At 43.4% G+C, this 12,745-nt stretch overlaps 1 protein-coding gene across 4 annotated transcripts in view; it reads right to left on the bottom strand.

Moving 5' to 3' along the window:
• Nucleotides 1–12,525, bottom strand: part of TFAP2B (transcription factor AP-2 beta) — a 34,419-nt gene extending 21,894 nt beyond the window's left edge. Inside the window, exons 1-5 of one of the 4 annotated variants that reach the window (XM_049819147.1) lie at nt 12,431–12,525; nt 11,462–11,690; nt 7,999–8,025; nt 6,295–6,753; nt 1,031–1,091 (exon numbers count right to left, since the gene is read on the bottom strand). In XM_049819147.1, coding sequence (XP_049675104.1) covers nt 1,031–1,091; nt 6,295–6,753; nt 7,999–8,025; nt 11,462–11,542 — 628 coding nt within the window. In that variant the 5' untranslated portion in view covers nt 11,543–11,690; nt 12,431–12,525. Of the gene's footprint in view, nt 1–1,030; nt 1,092–6,294; nt 6,754–7,998; nt 8,141–8,640; nt 8,704–11,461; nt 11,691–12,430 lie in introns of those variants that run through there. The other 3 variants (XM_049819143.1, XM_049819146.1, XM_049819145.1) reach the window with 3 other exon arrangements.
• Nucleotides 12,526–12,745: the final 220 nt, after the last annotated feature.

The raw sequence follows: 12,745 nt of genomic DNA, 5'->3' as shown, positions 1-12,745 counted from the left end.
GAGGATTTGAATTAAAAAACAATAAATACACAGAAGGACCTCATGCTGCCTTGAACACATTTAAAATAAACACTCTCCCTGTTATTTTGCTTTACATCCTAGAAGATCATCTCTATTAAAGTATTTGTGCGCATTTGACAAATAATAAGGTCCTGGAGATAAGTGCTGTTGATAGTAAGCATAAGGGACAGCATTTCTAAGCCTCATCTCTGGTACTTAAAATTGAATCTAGAAATAGAAACTCCTTAGATAATTAAAGATAGCTTTTCCTACATTTGCAGTGTGTGATCTGTTTAATGTCTATCAGCATAACACAACACTAATCGCCAAGCATCTTCGAGTGACTGTCAGAGAAATGTAAAAAAATTAAGCAGCTGCAATACGCCCAAAATGAGTTATTGTAATTACATTTAATTAGTTTAATTAGTTAATTATTTTGCTTACAGCTGTACAAGAGACTGCAAACATTTGTTAATATCACATTCCCTTTAACAGTATGGGGTGATTCTGCAGTTACACTAAATCATGTGCGCATATGTAGAAAGATTTAAAAAATGGGCATGGGGAAGGGGGGATTCTTGGAGGAAGGGGGGAAAGAAGTCGGGGCTGCCTCTCCATAGCCATTTCTTTCTCTCCCCTTCACGTCTGATTCGCCTGGGAAATGCATTTAAGCCCCCAAAGGGAATCAACCCCCTTCCCCCATTAAAAGCCAAGGGGTCCCCATCGAGGACTATTGGGGGGGGGGAGGAAGAAGAGGGGGCCCGTGGAAACTGCATTTGGGCATGGGGTGCTCCATGAGAGAGCATTTGTGTATTTAAACCTTTTGAAGGACGGGGGAGGGGGGATATCAACTTTTCCTTTCACATCTCTTTCCTTTTCCCTTCGCTCTATCTGCCGATCCGATCAACTATTCATCTTGCTGCCATGTATGCCTGCTTCCCGGATAAATTAATTGCCCCAAAGTAAAAATATATCATGAAGATATTGCTACACAGTAAAAGTTTGTCTAGCTTGTTGGAATAATCCATACCTTTTTTAATGACAGACTGGTCCAATAAGTTCATACCGCTGTTATTGGCATCTTCAACTGACTGTGGATATAAAAACATCACTATTCAAATTGACTGGATATTAAAGAATCGCGTACATAAATCATGTCATTCCAAACTGGAGTTTCTGTTATTTCCATTTATATTAATTCACTAGGGGAGGAGGGATTTTTTTTTACTACTATTATTGTTATTATTATTCCCCCAAATCGACAAGGAAATTAAATTCTTACAAATTATATAGTCTTCTAATAAAAAAAAGAGGTGTGAAGCATATGGGGTGCAATACTGGTTTTGTTATCTTATAAAACATAGATATCACATAGACTTCTTTGCATTCGATAAAGCTTTATATTTCTTCCTTTGAAAATCTGGCAATTTGGCAACATCTGCAAGATCTATGGCATGACATAAATGAACACGATTAAGGACAACTTAAATTCTCCCTCCCCTTTCCTCCCCCTCCCTCCTTTTTTTTTTTTTTTTTTTCTGGTTTGGTTTGGTTTTGTTTGTTTGTGTAACCCTGCTACATCTTAATAATTCAAGGGCCATTTACTTTTTATATATAATAGTTTACATTATGGACTTTTAATTAAAGCCTGAGCAATTCGGAGTGCAGCGCAACGCCCACATCGTATAGGGTACAAGCAGAAAGAGATTTACAGCTCCCGAGGTTGCTTCCATGTCCTGAATCAGTGGGGACGGGGAGGGGGGGAGCAGGAATATCCATTATCAAAGGTATGAACTATTAAATTGATTGCTTAGAAAAAGTCTCCCGATCTCATTTTCAAAGCCTTTTTTTTTTTTTTCCCCTCCTTTTTTTCTTTTTTTCTTTCTTTCCAGCCCGCTTAGGAGCACACCTGTTATTATGGCATTAACTTCTTGAGCAGGGAAGAGAACAAAGACGGGCACAGAGGACAGAATAAATGTTGGGTTTCATTTCTCAACACGAAAGTGGGATACACAAAAACAAACAAACAAACAAAAATTACCGCTGAGTCTGCGGTCGGCAAAGCAAAATAGTCTCCCAAAGAGAAGAGGTGTCATAAGAGCAATTTATTTCAGGATTACGACAGGTTCCGTTTTAGGGTAAATTCTGGGTTTCAGAGAAAGGGAGGACCTGTGGGTTTCTTGGTTTTATTATTTTATTTTTCTCATTACTGTCTAGGGCTTGGGTTTTTTCCAGGTTATTGCATATTTGGGGAGTTGTCACATTTTTTCCCTAGTAAGGAAAACATCTTTACAGCAAAGCAATTATTTTCTTCCCTATTATTTTAACTTTATCTTTGCTACACCGAGAGGCTGAGCTCACCCGGATCCAGCCCTTATCTCCAGCTCTCTCTCTGCTCAGCAGAGACGTTCAAGATGGAATACGGTTTAGGAGAAAATTACATCTCCCCAAAATGTGACGGAACAATATTTTCTATGAGACCTTTCCTTTCATTTTCCCTGAATCCCGGCTCAAACGAGCACACACACACACACACACACGGTGGGTTCCTTCTGTCGTGTGTTTGTGCATGGCTGTGTCTCTCTCGTAATCAATAGGCTACATACCTAAAGGGCACAAAATAAAATTACAAAGTCTTCCCTCCTTTCCCTGAGCAGCTCCCAAAGAGGGATGATGAGCAAATCCTGCAGCCTGCTGGAGTGCATCGTGGTGCTCCTCGATGGCACAGAATTGGAGGTAAATATGAAACGCCATCTTTCCTTTTCTTTTCTTTTTTTTTTTTTTCCCCCTCCTTATCTCACCTTATCTCTGGAGTCGATGGTTGTGCACACGCTTTATGTGTGTGCGTGCACTCCGCTCGCTCCATCAGCAACGTGGGTTAGTTGTTGTAGTTAATGAGAAGACTCCTGTCTGATTTTCTATCTAATTACGCCCTCCTGCTGGGTTTTTGTACAGGATATTCGCTCAGCATGCTGGCAGTTAATAGTCACAGAGAGGATCGTAAAGATTTAATTAGGACTGCATGCGGAAACGTGGAAAAACAACTCAGACTTTTAATTACTAGACTTCTTTAGTTAAAAGTGATACCAGGGGTTACTTTATAAGAGACTTGCGTGTTTTGGTGCAACTTAACTTTCCGTGTCTGTAGCTAGCACATAGGAGCGGGGCCGGCAGTGTGAGTGAGGAGGAGGAGGAGGAGGAGTGGAGGTGTGTGTGCAGGGAGGGGAAAGGTGATGAGTCTTCAAATATACTTAGAAAATCTGGAGAGGAAGATTCCCCTCCCTCCTCTCCTCCAATAATCTGATAGCAAGGAGCTTCCTTTATACCATATATATACGCCTTATTCGACAGCTAGGGCTATATCTGAGGAAAACCCCTGACGACTGAGCTTTTTGTTTTCCTTTAAAGAATCTAGATTTCCCCCTGTTTATTTTCTTTATCCTATCTTTTCCTAGTAAACCCCTACTTCTGCCTAGCCGGGGAAAAAAAAAAAAAACCAACCCAAGCAACCAAACATCCCCCCACACACATACAACAAAAACAACTGGGGTGGCAATGGTGTTTTTCAGAATCCCTATTAAATGATGCAAATTTGTTTTCAATAAGTAGGTCTTGGCTTCTCTGTTCCCTGTCTGAGGGCTGTAAATCGCAGATTGAAAATTCCTCTCGAAAAGGGCAGCAATAGCAATACAATACGTCCTGTTTACTTATTGTAAGAGCGCTATCGTGTTACAATCACTTAATTCTACCCCTGGACAATGGCTCACACATGGCCTGGATTTGGTGTTTATAAAATAACTACTGTTTCTTTCTGTCACGCACTCTCTTTCTCTGTCTCTCCCTTGTCAGGCCAACCCATTCTCACGGCACGTATTTGATCAGACATGCATAAGCTAAAGCAAAGAGACACATCTTTATCCAACTATGTACCTAGATATCGGCTCAACTTTTTGGACTACCAAAAAAGGAACAAAAAATAATATTTGGGACCCGTCCCGGTAAGTCTCTCTAGTGTTCGTGGATAATAAGTATATGTCACCTAAGCAGGAATCTCTGTAGCTGGAACGGATTCCTTGGATGTAGGATAAATCCATATTAAAAATCGGGGTGGAAGACTGCCCAACTTCATCTGTCACTAATGGGGGGACAAGAATAGAAAATGCTGAACGGTAGGAGCTTTCCCTCCAGCCTGTGTTAACTTGCAGTTGGACACTTCCTCCTTCACGTGTTTCTCCTTGGGATACCCTCCTCTCCCTCTTCCCCTCCTCCCCCAGCCTGAGACCAAACTTTTAGAAAGAAAAGGCCTCTTCCATTTCCCGCGACGTCAGCACCCCAAAACAAGAACCCCCGCCCTGCTGACCCACAGCCTCGTCTGCCCCGGCCCATCCCCATCCCATCCCCATCCCATCCCCATCCATCGAATCGCATCCCGGCCCCAGCCCCGGCCCCGGCCCCGGCCCGCGGGTGGCGGCGGGACGCGCGGCTGCGCTCGGAGCCGTCGGTGGGACGCACTTTCCGGGAGTGCTGCGCCCTGCCCGCAGAAGGGCTGTTTTATTGGAAAAAGGAGGGAGAGCTGCTTTATTTGAGCTGAGCAGGACTCTTCCTTCTTTCCTTTTCCCTCCTTCTTTCTTTATCTCTCCCTTTCTCCCTCTCCCCCCTCTTTCTCTCTCCCCCTTTCTTCTCTCTCCCTTCTCCAGTCTCCCCCTTTCTCTCCGTTTTCTCCTTTCTCTTCTCACTCTTTTATCCCTTTTACATTTTTCTTCTTCTCTCTTTTTTAGCTCTTTCCCTTTCCTTCACCTCTCCTCTCTCTCTCTTTCTCACAAGAGCAAACAATTACCGGCTTTTCTTCGGGGAAAGTGTAAATATCAAAGCACAAACAGTACTTAACGTCTATCGGTCGTAGAGAGAAAGAAAGAGAGCGATCCCCTTCCTGCATTCGCAGAGGTAAAACTCGCCTTGACCTGCAAGCCAGTTTGAGCCAGGAATGCGAGACGAGACCTGAGCATCGTGCCCGTGGGGGTCAGGGGCTGCCCCCAGGTCTCAAAAGCAGCTTGGAAACCCGCAGAAACCAGCGACCCGACGGCCACTGAGCTCGGAGGCAGGAGCAAATCCAGCCAGAAAATCCTTTCTATTTCTAAAGCAACTCGCCCCAGCAAAGCTCGGCGATTTTCCAGTGAAGCCCTAAGACAAGCCTCAAGCCAAGGCAATACGGCCCCCCCGCTTCTCCGCCGCTGATTCCTATAATGTTCAGCAGGATCCTTTTTCAGGGCTTTTTTTTTTTTTTTTTTTTTTTTTTCCTTCTCAACCTCCTCTCTTCTCCTTTCTTTTCCCCTTTCTGGAACTTTGAAGTCCGTATCTCATCCAGTAGTCCAGATCTTTATTTATCCCAAGTCTAATTATAGATACATATATATGATACATAGATTTGAGGGGGAGGGGGGAAGGAATGGAGGGGAACCCCCAAATCCCGACTAGTAAAGCCTGATGCAGGACCTGGCCCCGGGAAGCTCCAGCCCCCGACTCGGGGGTCCCCACCGGTTGGCCATCCCCTGCTTCAACAAGGTACAAACCATCCCAGCACCGAAGCTGTTAAGGGCCTTTCTGTTTTTAGGAAATAACACGTGATGATGAGTTTCGCGTGGGATGGGAGAAGGCTGGGAAATACTGTGCTTTGAGCCCGGTGAAACTCCTTTGTTACCCAAAAGGGGGAATAAAACTATCTAAAATCAGTGCTACCCTACCAATTATACTAAAAAAAAAAGGGGGGCGGGGGGGGGGGGGGGGCTGATCACCGGTTATTGCTTCTGGTTTGGGTTTTGTTTATATTTTCCCTCCCTCCCGGTTGAGAAATGCAGTAATTTGACAGTTTCATCAAAATCCCTGAACTGCAGGAAATTGGTTTGGGGTGGGGGGAGGGGGGAAGCTGAGATTGCATGGGAAATAACTGGAATTCGAAAAGCCAGGCTTAAACTCTGCCAGCTTTTGAAACACGTGGAATATTTAGAGCAGTATGTCTGCCTTCCCCCTGCACTCTGCTGGCTTGCCATGTAGGGGAGGGTTTACAAAGCTGAGCCTGTGCGTGACAGCGATGAAATAACTTCTCTTTTTTTTAAAAAAAAAAAAAGAAAAGAAGAGAAAAGGCGAGGGAGGGGGAGTATCACAACTCGAATCCCAGGGCGCAAAAAGGATGGTACTCCACCCCCCCCCCCCCCCCCGAATATTGCTGAGGGATGGGGGCTCCAACCTGGAAGGCAGCATCTGCATTGCCCAGGAGAAAGAAAAGCCGTGCCTTACCTGGACCTCCTCCATCCCTGGGTGTCCGATGCCATGCAGAGAAAGGCTGTCCCCCATGCCGGAGTCAAGGCCATGGTGAGCTGAGTGCAGGAGGACGTCTGGCCTCCTTACAGAGTGGTAGTCCCGCCTGGGGTCCAGTCCCGAGAGCTGGGGCAGGGCGGCCCGAGGCTGTGGCAGCAGTGACCCCGTTTCTGATCCCACCTCTTGCCTCTGCCTCTGTCCCCAGGGGTGCTGCTGGGGTTGATGCAAGGGGTTTAGGGAGTAGGGGTCATTGACATGGGAGTAAGGGTCCTGGCTTTGGTGGTAAGGAAGAGGCTGGTAGGGGGGTGGGAAATAAGGCGGCTGGAAATCCGAGGATGGGGTGTGAGAGAGCGGAGGAGCGCTGGAGTAGGGTCCCTGTGAGACGGATCCCAGCTGGGACAGCCTGGAACTGTGGCTGGGCACTCCATCATGCCGGTCCTACAAGGGGAATGAAATAAGAACAACAAAAAAAGAGGACCTTTTTTTTTTTTTAAAAAAAAAAAAAAAGTAAAAGGAGCACAAACCCACCCCACAATAAAATCAATTACAAATGTCAGCAGCTGTAAACTAGGGTTCGGATGTGCCCCCTTCCCCGCCACGGATTAGAAATGTTCCAGACCCAGATCCTGTCTATTCCCAGTAACTAGCAAGGAGGTGGAAGGGGGGAGTGTGAGGGAGAAATGCTAAGTGTCAGAATTAAAAATGTAGGACTAGTGCTCCATATGCGTGTGTGATCTGTGACTTCAGTCCAGTAATACGATTCCCACTCCAGCAGCCCCCCAAATAAAACCAAAGGTAAAAAAAAAAAAAAAAAAGAAAATGCAAAAGTAGGAAGCCCCAAGCCACCCATCCTTCCGAACAACCCACCCCTTGTCCTGCCTAAAGTTTCCAAACATCTGTTTATTCCCTCTGCTGAAGTCCTGAAACTCAAAATCAACAACCCATCTTCACCTGGAAAAGACCAAAAAGAAAGTTGCACTTCTCGGAGGACTCCGAGGTAAGAAGTTGTGCGAAAAATGACTTGGAAAAAAAAACCAAACAAAAACCCCCAAAATAAAAATCACGGGGGCTCTTTGTATAAAGAGAGTCCACCTCTTTAAAAAGAAAAAAAATTAATCAAATAAAGTAAAAATGAAACATCGGTACTGAACAAATCCAGTCGCTATGATTTCTGCAGCAACTTCCAGTGTCTTTTGTCTCCTTTTCCAGTATTATATTCCGGAGAATGGGGTGGGGGTTAATTGTAATGAAAAGTCTTTGGGGTGTGTGGGGGGACGTGGGGGGTGGGGGGGGGAGTGTGTGGAGGCTTCAGAGAAAAGGTGGGAGAGGAGTTTTGTCCAACTCCATCGCGCTGAAGCTGTGAGGCTAAAAGTAAACAAGAAAAATATCTATTCCACAAAGTGTAGCTCAAAACCCCACAAGCAATGACACACATGGTTAAAAAAAAAAAAAAAAGGAAAAAAAGTTTTTTTTTTTCCCCTGCTCTCCCCCCAAACTCCCCTAGCTCAAATCGAGAACACACAATGCAAAAAGGGAGAAGCAGCTGCAAGCCTCCTCCAATTATTGTGCTAAATTACCAAGCCAAAGGCGTTTAAAAAGAGAGAGAGAGGGAGAGAGAGACACAACAGATCGAGAGAGAGAGAGAGAACATGCAATTCTAGTACAACATGGATCCAAACTCACCATGGCGGAATAGGTGTGGACTAACATCTGGAAATAAAAAAAGTCTTGTAATAGCTAAAAATAAAATAATGGTGATAATACTAATAATTGGAGGGAAAAATATCAAGGAGATCTGCAAAGGGACGTGTTGGACACAGGAGAACAGCTTGAGATATTTCGAAGTCTATCCATCAAAAAAAAAAAAAAAAAAGAAAAGAAAAAAAAAAAAAAGACCAATGCCCCCAAAACCGAGCCTGGAAACCTCTATCTACATATATGATTTACCCCTCCCTCTCTGTTGTTTTTTTTTTTTTTCCCTTTTTTTTTTTTTTTTTTTTTTTTCCTTTGAGCTCCCAAATACAATCCTCTTCAACCCAAGGCTAGGCTCAGACTGCTCCGCTACCCCTTCCTCCCTTTCCTTCTCTACACCGCCTCATAATAATTGATATTCATGACTATTAATATTACACGACTACTTTAAAGGGAGAATGCAGGACCAAATGGAGCGTGAAGCTGGCAGCCAGCTCGAGAGCTCCCCTACTATTGTAAATGACGTTCATTCAGTGGAGAATTACTAGATGTAATCAGACGAGGGGGGCTGGCAGAGGCAGAGTTTGGGGAGAGGGAGAGGGGGGAAAAAGTTTAGCAAGGAAGAGGCATAACTTCAATTAACTCGAGCGGAGGAAGATGAGGAAAGTCGACACTGCTGAGCTGGAGCAAGGAAGTGAGATGAAGCAGTGCTAGAGGCGAAGAAGAAGAAAAAAACATATTTCCTTTTTTTTTTTTTTTTTTTTTTTTTTACATTTAATTATACATTCCTAATACGAGGAATTGATTGCCTTTGGTGCTTTTGTTCCTGCAGTTGTTTGGGTTTTTTTTTTTTTTGTTTTTGTTTTTTTTTTAAAAAACAAATAATGACGGAAAAGAGGCTTTTCTAATCCTTCCCTTTTTTATTTAAGAAATGGAAGAAGAAATGTGCAGTCACTGTAATATACGTCTATTTACAGCGAAGATTAAGCCCTTCTGGTGCATGTTACAGATCGTATTTATTCGCAATAGCCGAATAAATACTTGAATCTGCGCTAAGCTGGGCTCCACTTTTTTTTCTGAATCCTGTTCCTCCCGCCCGATATGAAAAAAATAAATATATATGTACATATATCTCCCGATTTTCACCCAAATGTAAAATGTATGCAGTGAATTTTAAAGGATAGTAAATTCATAGTTTTGAGGCGAAGCCAGGGGCGATATAAAACCTTTTTGATGTTGCAGGAACCCGTTCAACTGGACTGTCTGCCATTTCTGTTAAAGTTCAACTTACGTTCCTTCCTAAATAGACTCACACTTCCCACAGCAGCCCCCCCCGCCGCCCCCCGCACACACACACACACACACACACACACACACTTTTGTTTTAGGAACAGATTCAGTTCAAGTGGCTGAGACGCCTCTACCGTCGTGGTGTTAATTATAAATCGGAAAGAAGAGAAACATATTTTTCCGAGATAAATCTAGGGGGCTTCAGCTCTTAAAAAAAAATAAATCAACAACAATATTTTTTTTTCTTTTTTTTTAAAGGCTCCACGTTACAAAATGTCTTGGAGCGCACCCCCAAGCTAGGGTACACCCTGCCCGCAGCCAAATCCCACCCAACCGCTCTCCCAACTCTGCCTCTCTCCCACGGCAATCTAGAAACACGAGTGTCCGTAAAACTCCAATCCGCTTCCAAAGGAGGGTGGGAAAAAACCCCCCAAGAACCCAAACGCAAACCAAAAAAAAAACCCCCAAAACCAACCCAACCCCAAATCCCCGACATTCCCCGACCTCGCTGCCCAGGGAGGGGAGATGTTTTGTCGCCTGCCGCTGCGGGCACAGACAATGGCCGGGGATGGCGAGGGAAAAGCAGCCAGGGCTCAGCGGCACACACACGCCGGGCTGGGCTCATTCTGCCTATCGCTGGGGGTTGATAATTAGCCTGACGGCCGATTTTTGGGGGAGCGCCGACTTCGCTCCCCCGCAACCGGCGGAGCCCTTCCTCGCTTCCCTCCAGCCCGTCCTTTCCCCTCCGGTCGTGAAAAAAACCGGAGCTCTGCCCTCCCCTTCTGCCTTTTTCTCCCCCCTTTTTTTTTTTTTTTTTTTTTTTCCCGGGAGTTTTCTCGCTGGAAGTGCGAAAGCGCTCCCGGAGGGGAGAGCCGGCACCGGCGCCGGCCCCGACGGCGCTTCCCCGGGCTGCGCTCCCGGTCCCTGCCCGCTCCCCGGTCCGGTCCCCGGTCCCCGGTCCGGTCCCCGGTCCCTGCCCGGTCCCCGGTCCCTGCCCTTACCCAGCCGCCTCCCCACGGCTCAGCCCCCGCTCTGGGGCTGGGGAATTGCGCCCTTTTGAAAATCTCTCCTCGCCATCGCCGTGAAAACACACCCCCCCCCACCCCTTCCAAATAAAAAACTACGAATAAAAGAAAAAAATTAAAATGAAAAGGTAATTTTGCAAAGCGCCTTTCCTTACGCTTTTTTTTTTTTTTTTTTTTTTCCCGTTTCGGAGCGAATCGAGCAGGCTGGTTAACTTACAAGAAATGCATATTCGCGGAGCCCGTTTGGGAAAGATCCGGCTCAGGAAACCGTGCAAAATTAAGAAAGGTTTCGCAGTGTTTACGCTGTGGTTTTTTTTTTTTTTTTTTTTGTCTGATTGTTTGTTTCTCCTTTCTCGATCTGCTTTTGGACCTCGAAAATAACGAGGAGGTCTGGATAAAGCACACAACTTTTCGTCTCCGCGGACTATGCGGAGCTGCCTTTGAATGTATCGGTTCGGGTGTGTGTACGCACATACGTGCAAGAATGTGTGTATGTGCCGCTTAATTAGTGCAAGTGGATGTATACATGCACATCTTACCTATCGCCATACAGAAATAAAAAGTCGTAAAAAACGTATCCGATTGTGAAAACAAGAAAAAGAAAGGAAAATCCAAATTCAGGTTGAGCTTAGCTTGGAATTGCAAAATAAAAAAATAAAGGAAAGAAAGCAAAGAAAGAAATGTATCCAGTCCCTGAATACAAGAATGTGTTTCTCTTCTATTTTCAGCTTTTTTTTCTCTCGACATTTGTCCATATTTAATCGAATTATATTTAATTCGAGGTCTAAACAATCAAACTCTTGCCTTTAAGTTGCCTCATTCCAACCCCCAGATCATTTCTTTGATGTTTTAAATCGCATCAAACAGCTTTTCCATGAAAAAAAAAAAAAGAAAAAGAAAAAGAAAAAAGTTAAGGACTTGGCATGCTGAATACAAATATGCAAATAAATAAGCATTTAAGCATTTACTCTTGGTTTTCCGTCTCTATACTTGTGTGTGTTGGTGTATGCGTCTCTATATCTGCCTATTTGTAGATGTAGAGCTATATATGTATTATATAGTCATGCCTGTATCTATATACTAGATGTATATTTAAATATACATATACTCTCTTACTCATATGCATATTATATACTCACCTCATAGATATCTTCATACTTGACATTTTCAACCAGTTTCCAGAGCATGATGGCAGGCTGTTCTCTAGGAGGTGAGTGCATTCATGTGAAGAGCAGATGTCTGGATTCTCAGTACTTCTCTGTCTGTAATGATCCATCTATAATTGGAAATGGGGGACAGACACCAAATCCGACGTTCCTCTTCCATCGCAACTTATATCTGTTGTCTGAAACAATAGGCTGCAGAAGTCTACCTCAATCGGATAGTAAAAAACATTATCTGTTACATAGCTACATATATCTACAGACATATATGTGACTATATATATACATATACACACATATATAGACTTAGACTTATATGCAGGCATATAAAAATATATACATATACGCAGTTACACATACACAGGCGTACATATACATGCACATATACACACATATATCTCCGAACACACAACTTTTTCCATGTACAGACATATATACATCGACGCGTTTATATATGTAAATTATATATATTCTTGCATATGTAGGCACATGTATACTACACATTACATATGCATGTATACCTGATCAACTTATATAGGAGTGTATATAAATGCACATTTGTGTAGATATTTATACATCCACACATATATATGTGGATATACAGTGATCAAATATACATACTATATAGTGCATATATCCGCTATTTTAGCAGATGGATAGATAGATGGATGGATAGATAGAGAGAGAGAGAGAATAGAGAAATTAATGAATATTTTTTCGATCCTATTTGTATTAAAATAAAGAATAGGTTGCCTCTGCACGAGGTGATTCATCATTTACAACGAGATATTACGCTTTTCCCCGCATGCAATATGCTTTTATTTACATGTCCAGAAATTATCCTCTCATATGCAGTAAAACACCAAACCAGCGTCTCATCAAGCACATTCAAGCAAATCTAAAAGGAGTAAATTTAGATCAGTGATTTTCATTTGAAAGCCTTACACTTCAGACTCGGACTGTATATTTTATAACTTGGAAACACTTTCTCTGAAAAAAAGAAAGAAAAAGAAAGAGTTTAGCAAACCCTTCTCTGCACACATTTGAATAGCGATTAGCTACTTTCTGAAAACGATTAAAAACAGAGTTGCATTTGTGCTTTTCCCGGGTAGCCGTCGGTTTGGAAGTGGAGAGGAGGAGTTGGACCATTTTTAACCTTTATTTATTTTTTTTTTTTTTTCCTCAGGCAAACCTTCCTTCGCATTGTCCGGTTTTTTTTTTGGTGTTTTTTTTTTTTTTTTTTTTTTTTTTTTTTAACAC

This window comes from Accipiter gentilis, chromosome 16 (assembly GCF_929443795.1).
Source record: "Accipiter gentilis chromosome 16, bAccGen1.1, whole genome shotgun sequence".
NCBI classification, from domain to species: Eukaryota; Metazoa; Chordata; class Aves; order Accipitriformes; family Accipitridae; genus Astur; species Astur gentilis.
The sequence above is the reverse complement of the archived record's forward strand: the minus strand, read 5'-3'. Positions and strand labels throughout refer to the sequence as shown.